We start from the raw sequence: 16,182 nt of genomic DNA on the forward strand, positions 1-16,182 counted from the left end.
AAAAAAAACTTTCAGCCTTTAAAATATAACGAAGGTCTGGCTGTCGTGGGCTCTTGGTCCGTAAGGCAAAATAACAACAAGCAGGAGACAGAGAAGTCATAAAGTGTTTTTAAGTTATTTCACTCATTAAAGTGGCAAAATAATGATTTTTACGTGCGTATAAGACAATCAGTGATTAAGTTAATTAACACGATTCGTCTGATGAAACAAATTTAAAATTGTTTTTAGCGTTTTTTTAAATATTTGGAAAATTATTCAAAATAACCGGATATCCGGATACTGAGATTTCAAATATCCGAAATATCCGGATAATAAAAAGTTACCGGATAATGCAAGCCCTACACGTGATCTAGTCCAGGATAATCTACGAAATATGTTTAATATTAGGAAAGTATCAAATATACTGAATTTCTAACCATAATTTAATGAAAAATATACAAAATTGCTAAAAATATTTACTTTCGTGACAATAATTAATACTGAAAAAGCTCCGTAGACACATGTTCCTCCAAGTGACGCCGATGCAAACTGGAGTAAAGTGGGAGGTTCTCAAGGGTGTCCTTACGCGATATAGTGATTGACTTTGACTTTGACTTTAAGTTTCATTGTTGGACACATGACCCTATATAATTAATTTTAATATTATTATCTGTTTCTCTTGTTAACTTTTAATTTCAACAATACAAACAAAAAATACAAAATCATTTATTGCGGACTTTAGAATCCATAGTGTTAGTAAATACAATTATAATCTTATCGCTATGGTTAGTAATTTATAATTAATTACAAAACTAAAGACTAAAGACGCCTGGACATCGGCAGTACAGGCGCGTGTAGCTGCACGTATCGTTGAAGCAGCGGTGAGTCCCAGCGGTGGGCTAACATGCACAGGATGCTATTCGAGCTGCCCAGACTACGGTTGAGGAGAGACGCACATCGTTTCTCATGATGGTAAAAAAGCAGTCCGTGTGCGCCTCCGCGAACATTGTCGACGCACTGCAATACCGTGGCAACCCGAACAACATTCTGAACGCGTCATTATATTGGACGCGCAACGCGCTGTAGGCCCGCTGAGTAAAGTTAGTCCACAAACCACACGTGTAGAACGTTTGGCAAAAAGCCTTAAATAAAGTTAATTTGGCTTCCCCACTACAGCGTGCGAATCTGCGGGCCAACATGTTACAGCGAACGCACAGCGCGCGGCGCTCGCGCTCGATGTCCTCGACGTCCGACAGCGATTCGGTAACCCAGTGACCCAGGTACTTAAACTTATCAACTCTCTTTAAAGTGGTGCCACAAAGTGTGACGGCTCCATTCGGTAGGTTTTATTACCAGCTTTAAATTGTAACAGTTCACTTTTAGAGGCATTGTACCTGAGCCCGTGGGCCACCGCGTAATCCTCACAAATGCGTAACATTTTTATTAACCCCCCCATCGAGGGGTTCAACAGCACCATGTCATCTGCGTAGCTTAGATTGTTTACGCAAACCCCTTCTATGTGACAACCGACATGAGAGCTGCTGAGCTCCTCGATCAGGCCGTTCACGTAAATGTTGAACAGTTTAGGCGAGCTCAGTCCCCCCTGCCTAACCCCACACTGCAATACATAAGAATCAGAGAAGGCGCCATCCACCTCACACTATTCCTTTGATTCCTATACCAATGACCGAACAAAGCAGTAACTTCTCGCGGAACAGATGTATCATCACGCAGTTTTTGCCACAATAGGTCATACGACACCATGTCAAAAGCCTTTGACAAGTCCAGAAACAGGCAAATATCGGCGTTTCACGAGACGTATAATACTGTACAGTTTGCTTGAGACATAGAATTGCGCTTTCGGTAGATAAACCGGCCTGAAACCGAATTGGGCATCATTAAGCTGAATATTACTCCCTAGGATGTCATCAAGCAAACTGTCCAGCACCTTAGCTACAACCGTGGCTAGCGATATCGGCCTGTAATTGGACATGTCAGAGGCGTCCCCAGTCCTATTCTTCAAAATAGGCACCACCACAGTATACATGAGCTCGTCGGGTAAGTAGCTATGATTGATACATAGGTTAAACAATAAAGATAGCAACCTCGGAAGATGGTCACCCGCATACTTGAGATGCTCGATGCTGAGGCTGTCTTGCCCCGGTGACTTCCCTTTCTGCATTCCATTTATTTTACTAGCAACTTGCTTAGCAGTAAATCTAATGGATGGGGAACCAATCACAACCTCCGCATCGGGAATTTCATCTTTTGATTTTATTTTTAACTTTTTAGTATTTTCAATGCAAAATTTACTACGGTGTAGTCGTACGCGTAGCAGCGTTTTCCAGCTCCCCCATCAGACACTATTAGCTACCATTTAGCACAAAAGTACTCATCAAGATGAATCAAACGAACCCAAACTCGATGGGTTTGTGTCGTCTCATTACGTAGTTCCTATGGCCACCTTCCAGCTTCATCATCAGATCAGCTTCATGTCATAATAATATTATAACTGTCATCTGATTTACACATGCATGCAAAATTTCAGCTCAATTTTAGTGGATCAAATTTAACTTGCAAGTATTTGGTAAAAATTTCATTTTTAATAAAAGTTTTTTTGCTGACTGTACTTTATGTCGCCTTACTTTGCATTGTCATTCAAATTACATTTGCATACCAAATTCCAAGTCAATGCTATCAACCGTTGAGGAGGTCCGTCCTGCGGAGATGATCCTGGCTGGGCCACGAAGATGCCACTTTGGAGTGTTGTATCGTCACGCAATTTACATAAGTATTCCAAATTTCAAGTCAATCTGACTACTGGAAGTTGGTCAAATTTAACTTGCAAGAGTTCATTATAGACAGACAGAGACAACGGGACAAGTGAAACTAAATAAAAGCTATCAATACTATAAAAGGAAGCAAAAATAATTTGATGTATCACATTGCAACTTGACAAGAAGACACCAACAACCACCATGAACTTTCAGGTAAGCTATTACATTTAAATTATTTCTAAGCCAATTTAGTTTACCAGTTTGGTATGCTCTTATCTTTCTTTCATATGGATGACCGATTATTTTCTCTGATATTGTTAACTATTATATAACTATTCAGGATAATATTTCAGGACATAATAATCCAAGAGTACTTAGTTGGTTTAAAAAACCTTCATTTATATGAAAAGTCGGGAAGGTGAATCACTCAGATCATAGAAAGGAATTCTTCCTATGGTCCAGATGAATCATTAGGGAACAATGTTTTCGGCAAAAAAATAGAGAATCATCTTAGAGGTACGTCAAAAAGGATAGCGGACTGTCTGACGTGTGACTAACTGCACAGCTTAACCATTAGGGGTAAGGCCTGATTATGATGATGATGATGATGTTTTCCTGTTATCTCTCACTAGGGTCATAGAGCTCGTAGAACAGTTTTAAAGCTAGAGACTAGAGGGTGGAGGGGAGGGGGGAGGGGGAGGGGCTAGAGACTTAGGTAGTTAAAGGTATTCCTTGAGGTTCATAGCTCTAGGTACATTAAGTACCCTCTGACCTAAGAAGCAAAAAACAGCAAACAAGACAACATTAGAAAAGATCATTATGATTATGACATGGATAGATTGTGATTTTTAATTTTAATTTTTAACTGTAAATTGTATGGGTTTAAAAAAATGCCTAAATCAATAAATTAATTTTTATTATTATTATTTTCTTAAGATTAGGTTTTTATAATAATTATAAAAAGTAAAATACAGAAAAGTAAGTACATACAAAATGAAAATATTATATAAACCTAATATATTATTATTAATAATATATTATTATTATTATTATTATTATTATTATTACAATATAATACAATAACTCTTTATTGCACACCAACACAGTGAGCAGTACAGAAAACACAGGTATGTACACAGAGATTTTCTAATTTAATTTTATTTTCATTTGAATATAATTTAATTTAATCATTTTTTTTTAATTTTGTTTTTTTTTTTATTTGTTTAATATGTATCTAAGTATGTATTTATCTATATAAGTATGTTTACCCGTTGCCTAGTATCCATAGTACAAGCTTTGCTTAGTTTGGAACTAGGTCAATTGGTGTCAAGTGTCCCATGATATTATTATTATTATTATTTTTATTTGAAATTTTCATTTTTTGAAGGGAACTGTGTCGTAGGCTAAAAGAGCCACTAGCATAAAATAAAATCCCATTATCTCACTAATATTATAAATTCGGAAGTTTGTAAGTCTGTTTGTTTGTTCATCACGTCTAAACCATTGTACCGATTTAGATGAAATTCGGTATACAGATAGTTTGAGTCCCTGGGAAGGATAGTATAGTTTTTATTTCGGAAAATTGCAGTTCTCGCGAATTCTGAGCGAACGGAGTCGCGGGTAACGGATAGTTAAAAATAATTATACAAGCTTAGCAGATCAAACAGATATTATGAAAGTATAAACTAGGATGAGATTTATCAATACGATAACACTCAAAAAAACCGGCCAAGAGCGTGTCGGACACGCCCAGAATAGGGTTCCGTAGCCATTACGAAAAAATAGGTAATATTTTTCTAAGGATTTCGTATTTTATACGGAATTAATCTTCCAAGTTTAGGTATATTTTATACCTTAGGCTGCTAATTACTCTTAAACTACTAATAATTCTCAAGCAAACTTAGCCGTTATAGTTTTCCTTGAAAGTTTGATATACTTACTACCATCCTGAATTTTTTCAAATTTTTCCACCCACGGGTTTAGATTTTAGAGGGGGGGGGGACGCTCTATTTTAATGAAAATTTGAACTTTAAAGTTGAATATTTCGCAAACAAATCACTGAATCAAAAAATGGTCTTAGCAAACCCCTAATGGTAGACCTATCCAACGATACCCAACACCATAGGATTGGATGAGAAAAAAAAATCACCCCACTTTACATCTTTATACACTAAAAAAAAATTTTTTTGGAATTTTTTATTGTATCATTTTGTCGGCATAGTTTACCTATATATCCGTGCAAAATTATAGCTTTAGCGACAGACATGTCGAAAATATAAAGGTTCCGTTTTTGCCATTTTGGCTCCGGGACCCTAAAAACAACTTCCTTTATAAGTAATATTAGTCTAATTTCCCTGACATTTAACGATAGTAACAAGAACTAAAAATTTAGCAGATCATCATTTTGCTGGCAATCGACAGTTCCCTGGCTGCTCAGGACTACCCCAAAGTTTACTGCGGAAGACGTCTCGCGAGAGCCATCGCCGTACTCTGCTCCGCAGACTACGTAGAGACCGAGCAGTACCCTCCTCCATGGCTGGTGGAAAAACCCCATGCTTTGACAGGCAGCAGGGGGAAAAGGCAGATCGTGTCAGAATGCTGTGAAAAGGCCTGCACGAGAGAAGTGTTGATGACTTACTGCAGTAATTGATGACAGCGGAATGATAAATTGATGATAACAGGGTAATGATATTTAGAATAGATGAGTAGTTTTTCTGATGTTTTGTTTTATTTGTCACCTAAAATAACCTAGACTTAAAAAATGTTTTGTTCTTTTATCTCATTAAAAACCATGTGGGTTCCATACTGGCATGAGCACTTTTTGATTCGTCAATATTCTTACAAAGTGAACTAGTTGTGCTTTGAGGTTCAGTTAAGTTTAAATCTCGATTAATGATTCTAATATTAAAGTATTTAAAAAAATCAGGTGGTAGGACCTTGTGCAAGGTCCGCCCGGATTGCTACCACCATCTTGCTCGCTAATCCTGCCGTTAAGCAGCAGTGCTTGCACTGTTGTGTTTCGGCGTGGAGAGTAAGACAGCCGGTGACATTACTGACACTTGAGGTATCCCATCTTAGGCCTCTAGCAACGCATCTGCAATACCAGGTGTTGCAGGTGTTTATGGGCGGTGGTGATCTCTTACCATCAGGACCCCCATTTGCTCGTTTGCTATCCAGTCGAATAAAAAAAAAACACGAAGATTACACACTAAAATGATACGAGCAGTCTCTTTTAGCCTACGACACAGTTCCCTTCAAAAAATTAAAATTTCAAATAAAAAAATTAATAATAATAATAATATCATGGGACACTTGACGCCTATTGACCTAGTCCCAAACTAAGCAAAGCTTGTACTATGGATACTAGGCAACGGGTAAACATACTTATATAGATAAATACATACTTAGATACATATTAAACAAAAAAAAAAGTAAATTAAATTATATTCAAATGAAAATAAAATTAAATTAGAAAATCCCTATGTACATACTTGTGTTTTCTGTACTTTTTACTGTGTTGGTGTGCAATAAAGAGTTATTGTATTATATTGTAATAATAATTATTATTATTATTATTTACTGTGTGGATAACCCGTAAATGTAGTTAATACCAGCCTAGAGTTGAGAAAAAGCAATCCTTCGAAAATAATAATATATTATTAATAATAATATATTAGGTTTATATAATATTTTCATTTTGTATGTACTTACTTTTCTGTATTTTACTTTTTATAACTATTATAAAAACCTAATCCTAAGAAAATATAAATAATAATAATAATAATAAATTTTTGTATTGTCACGCAATTTACATAAGTATTCCAAATTTCAAGTCAATCTGACTACTGAAAGTTGGTCAAATTTAACTTGCAAGTGTTCATTATAGACAGACAGGGACAACAGGACAGGTGAAACTAAATAAAAGCTATCAATACTATAAAAGGAGGCAAAAATAATTTGATGTATCACATTGCAACTTGACAAGAAGACACCAACAACCACCATGAACTTTCAGGTAAGCTATTACAATTTAATTATTTCTTAGCCAATTTAGTTTACCAGTTTGGTATGCTCTTATCTTTCTTTTATATGGATGACCGATTATTTTTTCTGATATTGTTAACTATTATATAACTATTCAGGATAATATTTCAGGACATAATAATCCAAGAGTACTTGACTTTGACTACTTAGTTTGTTTAAAAAACCTTCATAAAGTCGGGAAGGTGAATCACTCAGATCATAGAAAGGAATTCTTCCTATGGTCCAGATGAATCATTAGGGAACATTTTCGGCAAAAATTAGAGAATCATCTTAGAGGTACGTCAAAAAGGATAGCGGACTGTCTGACGTGTGACTAACTGCACAGCTTAACCATTAGGGGTAAGGCCCTGATTATGATGATGATGATGATGTTTTCCTGTTATCTCTCACTAGGGTCATACGGCTCGTAGAACAGTTTTAAAGCTAGAGACTAGAGGGTAGAGGGGAGGGGGGAGGGGGAGGGGCTAGAGACTTGGGTAGTTATATTCCTTAAGGTTCATAGAGGTGCATTAAATACCCTCTGACCTAAAAAGCAAAAAAAGCAAACAAGACAACATTGGAAAAGATTATTATGATTATGACATATATTGATTGTGATTTTTAATTTTAATTTTAACTGTAAATTTTTTGGGTTTAAAAAAATGCCTAACAAAAAAAAAAATTATTATTATTATTATTTATATTTTTTTAGGATTAGGTTTTTATAATAGTTATAAAAAGTAAAATACAGAAAAATAAGTACATACAAAATGAAAATATTATAAAAACCTAACATAATATTATTAATAATATATTATTATTATTATTATTACAACATAATACAATAACTCTATTCCATACCAACACAGTAAGCAGTACAGAAAACACAAGTATGAACAGAGATTTTGTAATTTAATTTTATTTTCATTTGAATATAATTTAATTTACTTTTTTTTGTTTAATATGTATCTAAGTATGTATTTATCTATATTAGTATGTTTACCCGTTGCCTAGTATCCATAGTACAAGCTTTGCTTGATTTGGGACTAGGTCAATAGGCGTCAAGTGTCCCATGATATTATTATTATTATTATTTTTTTTATTTGAAATTTTAATTTTTTGAAGAGAACCCACGAGTTTAGATTTTAGAGGGGGGGGACGCTCGATTTTAATGAAAATTTGAACTAAAGTTGAATATTTCGCAAACAAATCACTGAATCGAACAATCTTAGCAAACCCCTAATGGTTTTAAAAGACCTATCCAACGATACCCGACACTAAACGATTGGATGAAAAAAAAACACCACTTTTCGTCTATATACCCTAAAAAAAATTTTTTTTTGTTTTTTATATTGTATCATTTTGTCTGCATACTTTACCTATATATCCGTGCAAAATTACAGCTTTCTAGCATTGATAGTCCCTGAGCAAAGCCGCGGACGGACAGACAGACAGACAGACATGGCGAAACTATAAGGGTTCCGTTTTTGCCATTTTGGCTCCGGAACCCTAAAACAACTTCCTTTATAAGTAATGTTAGTCTAATTTCCCTGACATTTAACGATAGTAACAAGAACTAAAAATTTAGCAGATCATCATTTTGCTGGCAATCGACAGTTCCCTGGCTGCTCAGGACTACCCCAAATTTTACTGCGGAAGACGTCTCGCGAGAGCCATCGCCGTACTCTGCTCCGCAGACTACGTAAAGACCGAGCAGTACCCTCCTCCATGGCTGTTGGAAAAACCCCATGCTTTGACAGGCAGCAGGGGAAAAAGGCAGATCGTGTCAGAATGCTGTGAAAAGGCCTGCACGAGAGAAGTGTTGATGACTTACTGCAGTAATTGATGACAGCGGAATGATAAATTGATGATAACAGGGTAGTGATATTAAGAGAGTAGTTTTTCTGATGTTTTGTTTTATTTGTCACCTAAAATAACCTAGACTTAAAAAATGTTTTGTTCTTTTATCTCATTAAAAACCATGTGGGTTCCATACTGGCATGAGCACTTTTTGATTCGTCAATATTCTTACAAAGTGAACTAGTTGTGCTTTGAGGTTCAGTTAAGTTTAAATCTCGTTTAATGATTCTAATATAAAAGTATTTAAAAAAATCAGGTGGTAGGACCTTGTGCAAGGTCCACCCGGATTGCTACCACCATCTTGCTCGCTAATCCTGCCGTTAAGCAGCAGTGCTTGCACTGTTGTGTTTCGGCGTGGAGAGTAAGACAGCCGGTGACATTACTGACACTTGAGGTATCCCATCTTAGGCCTCTAGCAACGCATCTGCAATACCAGGTGTTGCAGGTGTTTATGGGCGGTGGTGATCTCTTACCATCAGGACCCCCATTTGCTCGTTTGCTATCCAGTCGAATAAAAAAAAAACACGAAGATTACACACTAAAATGATACGAGCAGTCTCTTTTAGCCTACGACACAGTTCCCTTCAAAAAATTAAAATTTCAAATAAAAAAATTAATAATAATAATAATATCATGGGACACTTGACGCCTATTGACCTAGTCCCAAACTAAGCAAAGCTTGTACTATGGATACTAGGCAACGGGTAAACATACTTATATAGATAAATACATACTTAGATACATATTAAACAAAAAAAAAGTAAATTAAAATTATATTCAATTGTCACGCAATTTACATAAGTATTCCAATTTCAAGTCAATCTGACTACTGAAAGTTGGTCAAATTTAACTTGCAAGTGTTCATTATAGACAGACAGGGACAACAGGACAGGTGAAACTAAATAAAAGCTATCAATACTATAAAAGGAGGCAAAAATAATTTGATGTATCACATTGCAACTTGACAAGAAGACACCAACAACCACCATGAACTTTCAGGTAAGCTATTACAATTTAATTATTTCTTAGCCAATTTAGTTTACCAGTTTGGTATGCTCTTATCTTTCTTTTATATGGATGACCGATTATTTTTTCTGATATTGTTAACTATTATATAACTATTCAGGATAATATTTCAGGACATAATAATCCAAGAGTACTTGACTTTGACTACTTAGTTTGTTTAAAAAACCTTCATAAAGTCGGGAAGGTGAATCACTCAGATCATAGAAAGGAATTCTTCCTATGGTCCAGATGAATCATTAGGGAACATTTTCGGCAAAAATTAGAGAATCATCTTAGAGGTACGTCAAAAAGGATAGCGGACTGTCTGACGTGTGACTAACTGCACAGCTTAACCATTAGGGGTAAGGCCCTGATTATGATGATGATGATGATGTTTTCCTGTTATCTCTCACTAGGGTCATACGGCTCGTAGAACAGTTTTAAAGCTAGAGACTAGAGGGTAGAGGGGAGGGGGGAGGGGGAGGGGCTAGAGACTTGGGTAGTTAAAGGTATTCCTTGAGGTTCATAGAGGTACATTAAATACCCTCTGACCTAAAAAGCAAAAACAGCAAACAAGACAACATTTGAAAAGATCATTATGATTGACATGTATAGATTGTGATTTTTAATTTTAATTTTTAACTGTAAATTTTTTGGGTTTAAAAAAATGCCTAACAAAAAAAAATTATTATTATTATTATTTATATTTTTTTAGGATTAGGTTTTTATAATAGTTATAAAAAGTAAAATACAGAAAAATAAGTACATACAAAATGAAAATATTATAAAAACCTAATATAATATTATTAATAATATATTATTATTATTATTATTATTATTATTACAACATAATACAATAACTCTATTCCATACCAACACAGTAAGCAGTACAGAAAACACAAGTATGAACAGAGATTTTGTAATTTAATTTTATTTTCATTTGAATATAATTTAATTTACTTTTTTTTTTGTTTAATATGTATCTAAGTATGTATTTATCTATATAAGTATGTTTACCCGTTGCCTAGTATCCATAGTACAAGCTTTGCTTAGTTTGGGACTAGGTCAATAGGCGTCAAGTGTCCCATGATATTTATTTTATTTATTTATTTATTTTATAGGTATTTATTACAGTAGCTTTGTTTTTTTACATCATCTTATTGTGAACCCCCGAATTAATAATTGATGAAGAAGTGAACCCACGAGTAGATTTAAGAGGGGGGGACGCTCGATTTTTATGAAAATTTGAACTTTAAAGTTGAATATTTCGCAAACAAATCACTGAATCGAACAATCTTAGCAAACCCCTAATGGTTTTAAAAGACCTATCCAACGATACCCGACACTAAAGGATTGGATGAAAAAAAAAACACCACTTTTCGTCTATATACCCTAAAAAAATTTTTTTTTTGTTTTTTATATTGTATCATTTTGTCTGCATACTTTACCTTTATATCCGTGCAAAATTACAGCTTTCTAGCATTGATAGTCCCTGAGCAAAGCCGCGGACGGACAGACAGACAGACAGACATGGCGAAACTAAGGGTTCCGTTTTTGCCATTTTGGCTCCGGGACCCTAAAAACAACTTCCTTTATAAGTAATATTAGTCTAATTTCCCTGACATTTAACGATAGTAACAAGAACTAAAAAATTTGCAGATCATCATTTTGCTGGCAATCGACAGTTCCCTGGCTGCTCAGGACTACCCCAAAGTTTACTGCGGAAGACGTCTCGCGAGAGCCATCGCCGTACTCTGCTCCGCAGACTACGTAGAGACCGAGCAGTACCCTCCTCCATGGCTGGTGGAAAAACCCCATGCTTTGACAGGCAGCAGGGGGAAAAGGCAGATCGTGTCAGAATGCTGTGAAAAGGCCTGCACGAGAGAAGTGTTGATGACTTACTGCAGTAATTGATGACAGCGGAATGATAAATTGATGATAACAGGGTAGTGATATGTAGAATAGATAAGTAGTTTTTCTGAAGTTTTGTTTTATTTTACACCTAAAATAACCTAGATTTAAAAAATGTTTTGTTCTTTTATCTCATTAGAAACCATGTAGGGTTCCGTACTGGTATGAGCACTTTTTGATTCGTGGATATTCTTACAAATGAACTAGTTGTGCTTTGAGGTTCAGTTAAGTTTAAATCTCGATTAATGATTCTAATTTTAAAGTATTTAAAAATATCAGGTGGTAGGACCTTGTGCAAGGTCCGCCCGGATTGCTACCACCATCTTGCTCGCTAATCCTGCCGTTAAGCAGCAGTGCTTGCACTGTTGTGTTTCGGCGTGGAGAGTAAGACAGCCGGTGACATTACTGGCACTTGAGGTATCCCATCTTAGGCCTCTAGCAACGCATCTGCAATACCAGGTGTTGCAGGTGTTTATGGGCGGTGGTGGTCTCTTACCATCAGGAGACCCATTTGCTCGTTTGCTATCCAGTCGAATAAAAAAAAATCACGAAGATTACACACTAAAATGATACGAGCAGTCCTTACAAATAATAAATAAAATTATTTATTTCTTTATCGATTTAGCACATTACACTTATTCTCATTAACTCTATACCTATCCTCCGTGAAGTGTAGATATGAACATGATAGTGTCATTCCCCTGGAGTTCGTAAGTTAGTTCTCCATACAGCTCCCAGTCCGTATCGTTTATTAGCACTAGAATCCCAGGCCTCACAGAATCACCCTGCAAAAAGAATGTAATTAATATCCTACCCTACATTCTTATAATTTTCTAGCTTGAATAAATAAATGAACAAATAAATGTGTGACATAAATTTTCGATAAATATCGGACAGTAACGAACACATAATTTTTTCATTCGTCAATGAAACAAAAAATTACAGACATATGTATACCTAGCTACCAGCTGGTTGAAGTTCCGTATAACGTCATACCTACACACACTTTTTACTAAGGAGTGACGGCACGAGCTCCAACTGCCGAATTTCGATACGTTTCCTCTCGGTAATTTTTAGTTAGATTGACAAAAGAAAAAAATATGTGTTCAATATTTTCTGATAATCTAACTGATGGACTAAATGAAATATATTTTTTTTCCCAGGAATCTATCCAATTTATGGACGGCCCCAAACCTATAAATAGCTACCTGTAAAAACAGCTCCGGCCTCTCTCTTAATAAATTATCTTTCAACCACACAAGTAATTCTTTTATAGTCCATTTTCCGCTCTGGCAATCAGGGAAATATTTTTTCAGCGCTGGCAACTCTACTTCCCTTTTCTTGATTTTGTCAAATAGTAACTCGGCGCCGCCACCAAAGCAGATGTTCAGTTTCAATGTCTCTGACATTTTTATGGATCTGTAAAGAATTATTTATATTTTCTACCAGTTCTATGTTTTGTGTTGTTGTTGTTAACCTATAAATGCTGGTAAAACACAACATTCACTATGCTGCTGTCAGGAGTCATTGGCAGCAGTGCACAGTGGTTGCTAAGCTAAAGGTCATGTCAGAATGCTGTGAAAAGGCCTGTACGATAGACGAGATGATGACATACTGTAGTTATTGATGACAGCGGAATGATAAACTGACGACAACAGCTCAGAGTAATGATAATTTGTATTTTTTTTTATACGACGATGGCAAACGAGCAAGTGGGTCTCCTGATGGTAAGAGATCACCACCGCCCATAAACATCTACAACACCAGGGGTATTGCAGACGCGTTGCCAACCTAGAGGCCTAAGATGGGATACCTCACGTGCCAGTAATTTCACCGGCTGTGTTACTCTCCACGCCGAAACACAACAGTGCAAGCACTGCTGCTTTACGGCAGGATTAGCGAGCAAGATGGTGGTAGCAATCCGGGCGGACTTTGCTTAAGGTCCTACCACCTGCTGAATGAGTTTTTTTTATTTTTTTTATTTCATCACCTTTCTTATTCCTGATCAGGAATCCATGTATGTCCATTATGGGTTTGTAAGTGAACAAACAAAAAAAAAACTATTGCAACCCCTGGTAGAACTATGAAAACCCTCCAGGGGCTCTAAGTACAGATCTGCAAATTGCAGAATGCTACCAAAAAGTTGGGAAAGTTATCGGAGATTTTTTGAAATTTTCGCAAGAAACAGCAAATTAAAATTTAAGAAACGGAAAGTTCCGATCCCCATACAAAATTGTGAAAAATTTCCGAAATTTTCCTATATGGAAAATTCCGCAATTTTGGAAAATTTCGATTGGCATATCAGTAGTTCAAAGTGATAATACTATAAGTACATATTGTTAGCAACAGAATTTATATCTTTTGAAAACAAACAAACACAACATGCTTAAAGGACTCATTTTCAGTAGTGGTTAGTAAACTAAAACAACCAGTGGCCATAAAAAAAAGTTAACATCAGGGTAAGCAGCCTACAGTCAGTGCATGCAACTCGTCATTGTCAAAACACACACACACACACACACACACACACACACACACACACACACACCACACACACACACACACACACACACACACACACACACACACACACACACACACACACACAAACATAACGCCAGTATTCCCAAATGGGGTAGGCAGAGCACAATAATGACAGGTTGCCAGCCTGTCGCCTACGGTATACCTTAACCTATATCCTCAGTTGCCTGTTACAACATCCACGGAAGAAATGGAGAAGTGAAATTCTAACCCAACACCCCACGGGTCAACATACTCTAACAATTATCTAGTTTTACTAGCCGTTGCCCGCGACTCCGTCCGCATAGAAGTATCAAAAATAGTTTACATCCTATTCTCAGACCTACCGAATATACACAAAAAATTTAATTAAAATTGGTCAAGCCGCTTCGAAGGAGTTTGGTCACAAACATTTTTGACCTGAGAATTTTATATATTAAAAGAAAAAAGATTAACCACAAGCCATTAAAAAGTTTTTTATTATTGATAGGAAAACATAATGGGACAAAACCACATACAAAATGTCTCCTTTCTTTTCAACCCTACGAGTATGTGGCAAAATAGGAGCAACAAACACTGCTGGTTGTAGTTGATTTCAAAATTTTACTGTATGCTAAGCATGACAAGGAAGAGGTCGATCTAGGCGCAGCTACATCGATCAGATAAGGGAGGAAGTCGGCATCGTGTATCAAGAGGTCAAGAGGATGGCTCAAAGGAAAGATACTCCACTGACAAAAGTTTAACTCTTAAATTAAAGAAACATGACAATGGGAAAGCGTAAATGAGATCGATTAATTGAATTTAAAATATAAAACAAATACTATCTGCCCAAGTACCTATCTCAATATAATCGGTTTAGTTACAACTCAATTTCCAGCCAAGTTACGAAAGTTGAGGATTGCGTCTAGTCGTTTAGAACAAACAAATCTATTCGTCTTGAAAGAGAAACACTAACTATTAACTCATAGATATAAAATTATGACAAATATCCTTGTTTTCAACTCAAACTTTAAGAAAAATTGTTATTTTCTATGTCATTTATTTATACCATCGTAAGCAAATAATAATGGGAGTTTTAAAACAAACAACAGTTTTGTGTGTAACAAATTTTTAATAAAAAAAGTGCTGTCGAAATATTTACCTTCGTGATAAACCTAAACGTATATAAATAATTTCCTTTTTTAGTTACGACATTCACACGAAAACATACAGACGTTTGAGGTTATGTTATTGTAATGTTGTCAAATTGACAATTTGGGTGACACCACAGAGTACTTTATATTATAGGGGTGACCAAGGGGTGACACTATTTACCAGCTTCGATAATAAGGAAATGGAAATACGAACCCGATATTTCGTATACACGCCCATACAACTGAGGGGTTATACCACGGCCTGGCTCTATACCACGAACTGCAAAAATCGAAATTCGTATATTGCCGTCCCGCCTGACGCTTATGTCATTTAATACGCGAGTGAAAGAGACGGTGCGATATGAACTTCAATTTGCGAGTTTCGTAGTAGCTCCTCGGTGTCAAACTGACGAGTTTCTACATAGGTACTTATACTCTTTGGACGAGAGATTCTATGGGCGGGCGTGTCGTAGACAGAGAAAGTGTATTATTAAGTGTATGGGGCGTGTACACAAAAATCATGTTCGGTATTGTACGGCCGGTAAATATTGGGTAAATAGTATCATCACCTTGGTGTCACCCGCACCCGCAGGGCTACTACGAAACTCTAAACTCGAAGTTCGTATCGTACCGTCCCTCTCGCTCTCGTATTAAATAGTATAAGTGTCAGAGGGACCGCACGACACGAACTTCGAGTTTCGAGTTTCATAGTAGCCCTGCCGACCCCGACAATTTAACGATTTGCATTTTTGAAGATCGTGTGGAGGCAAAGCGTAAACCAACAATAAGTTTTATAATTTCTGTAACTGTATAAATATTAAAAGTAAAAATGATAATAAAACAAACAAATTGAAATGAAAAATAAGCCAAAAAAAGGTAGTGCATAGGGCGTGACTTCATTTTTTAAGTAAAATGCGATTAACAGTTATTGGATGTAAGCGCATGTCGCAAGCATGTCGTACGTAATGTCAATA

General features: G+C 36.0%; 2 protein-coding genes across 5 annotated transcripts; one reads left to right on the forward strand and one right to left on the reverse strand.

Moving 5' to 3' along the window:
* The first annotated feature begins 2,785 nt into the window (after window positions 1-2,785).
* On the forward strand, window positions 2,786-11,581 carry LOC141444634 (insulin-related peptide 1-like). Of its 3 annotated transcripts, XM_074110200.1 has the most exons (4): window positions 2,786-2,969; window positions 6,643-6,771; window positions 9,510-9,638; window positions 11,304-11,581. In XM_074110200.1, exons 3-4 carry the CDS (start codon window positions 9,627-9,629, stop codon window positions 11,556-11,558), a joined length of 267 nt encoding a protein of 88 aa, XP_073966301.1. In that variant the 5' UTR covers window positions 2,786-2,969; window positions 6,643-6,771; window positions 9,510-9,626; the 3' UTR covers window positions 11,559-11,581. The 3 variants fall into 3 exon arrangements, with proteins under 3 accessions (XP_073966301.1, XP_073966300.1, XP_073966303.1); XM_074110199.1 differs by lacking the exons at window positions 6,643-6,771; window positions 9,510-9,638; window positions 11,304-11,581 and adding an exon at window positions 5,149-5,474; XM_074110202.1 differs by lacking the exons at window positions 6,643-6,771; window positions 9,510-9,638; window positions 11,304-11,581 and adding an exon at window positions 5,152-5,474.
* A 556-nt stretch (window positions 11,582-12,137) lies between these two features.
* On the reverse strand, window positions 12,138-15,493 carry Urm1 (Ubiquitin-related modifier 1). 2 transcript variants are annotated; one of them, XM_074110184.1, is made up of 3 exons: window positions 15,423-15,493; window positions 12,764-12,974; window positions 12,138-12,340 (listed from the first exon to the last, which is right to left on the reverse strand). In XM_074110184.1, exons 2-3 carry the CDS (start codon window positions 12,962-12,964, stop codon window positions 12,212-12,214), a joined length of 330 nt encoding a protein of 109 aa, XP_073966285.1. In that variant the 5' UTR covers window positions 12,965-12,974; window positions 15,423-15,493; the 3' UTR covers window positions 12,138-12,211. The 2 variants fall into 2 exon arrangements, with proteins under 2 accessions (XP_073966285.1, XP_073966284.1); XM_074110183.1 differs by lacking the exon at window positions 15,423-15,493 and adding an exon at window positions 15,217-15,343.
* Between the last annotated feature and the right edge of the window lie 689 nt (window positions 15,494-16,182).

The sequence above is a fragment of the Choristoneura fumiferana genome, chromosome 30 (genome assembly GCF_025370935.1).
Source record: "Choristoneura fumiferana chromosome 30, NRCan_CFum_1, whole genome shotgun sequence".
In the NCBI taxonomy this organism is placed as follows: Eukaryota; Metazoa; Arthropoda; class Insecta; order Lepidoptera; family Tortricidae; genus Choristoneura; species Choristoneura fumiferana.

Bases quoted from the DNA above. Each gene is read 5' to 3' on its own strand.
- Urm1 (XM_074110184.1), bottom strand. From the start codon at position 12,964: ATGTCAGAGACATTGAAACTGAACATCTGCTTTGGTGGCGGCGCCGAG. The intron at 12,341-12,763 runs GTAGCTATTTAT...TTCTTTTTGCAG, and splicing joins GGCCGGAGCTGTTTTTACAG to GGTGATTCTGTGAGGCCTGG.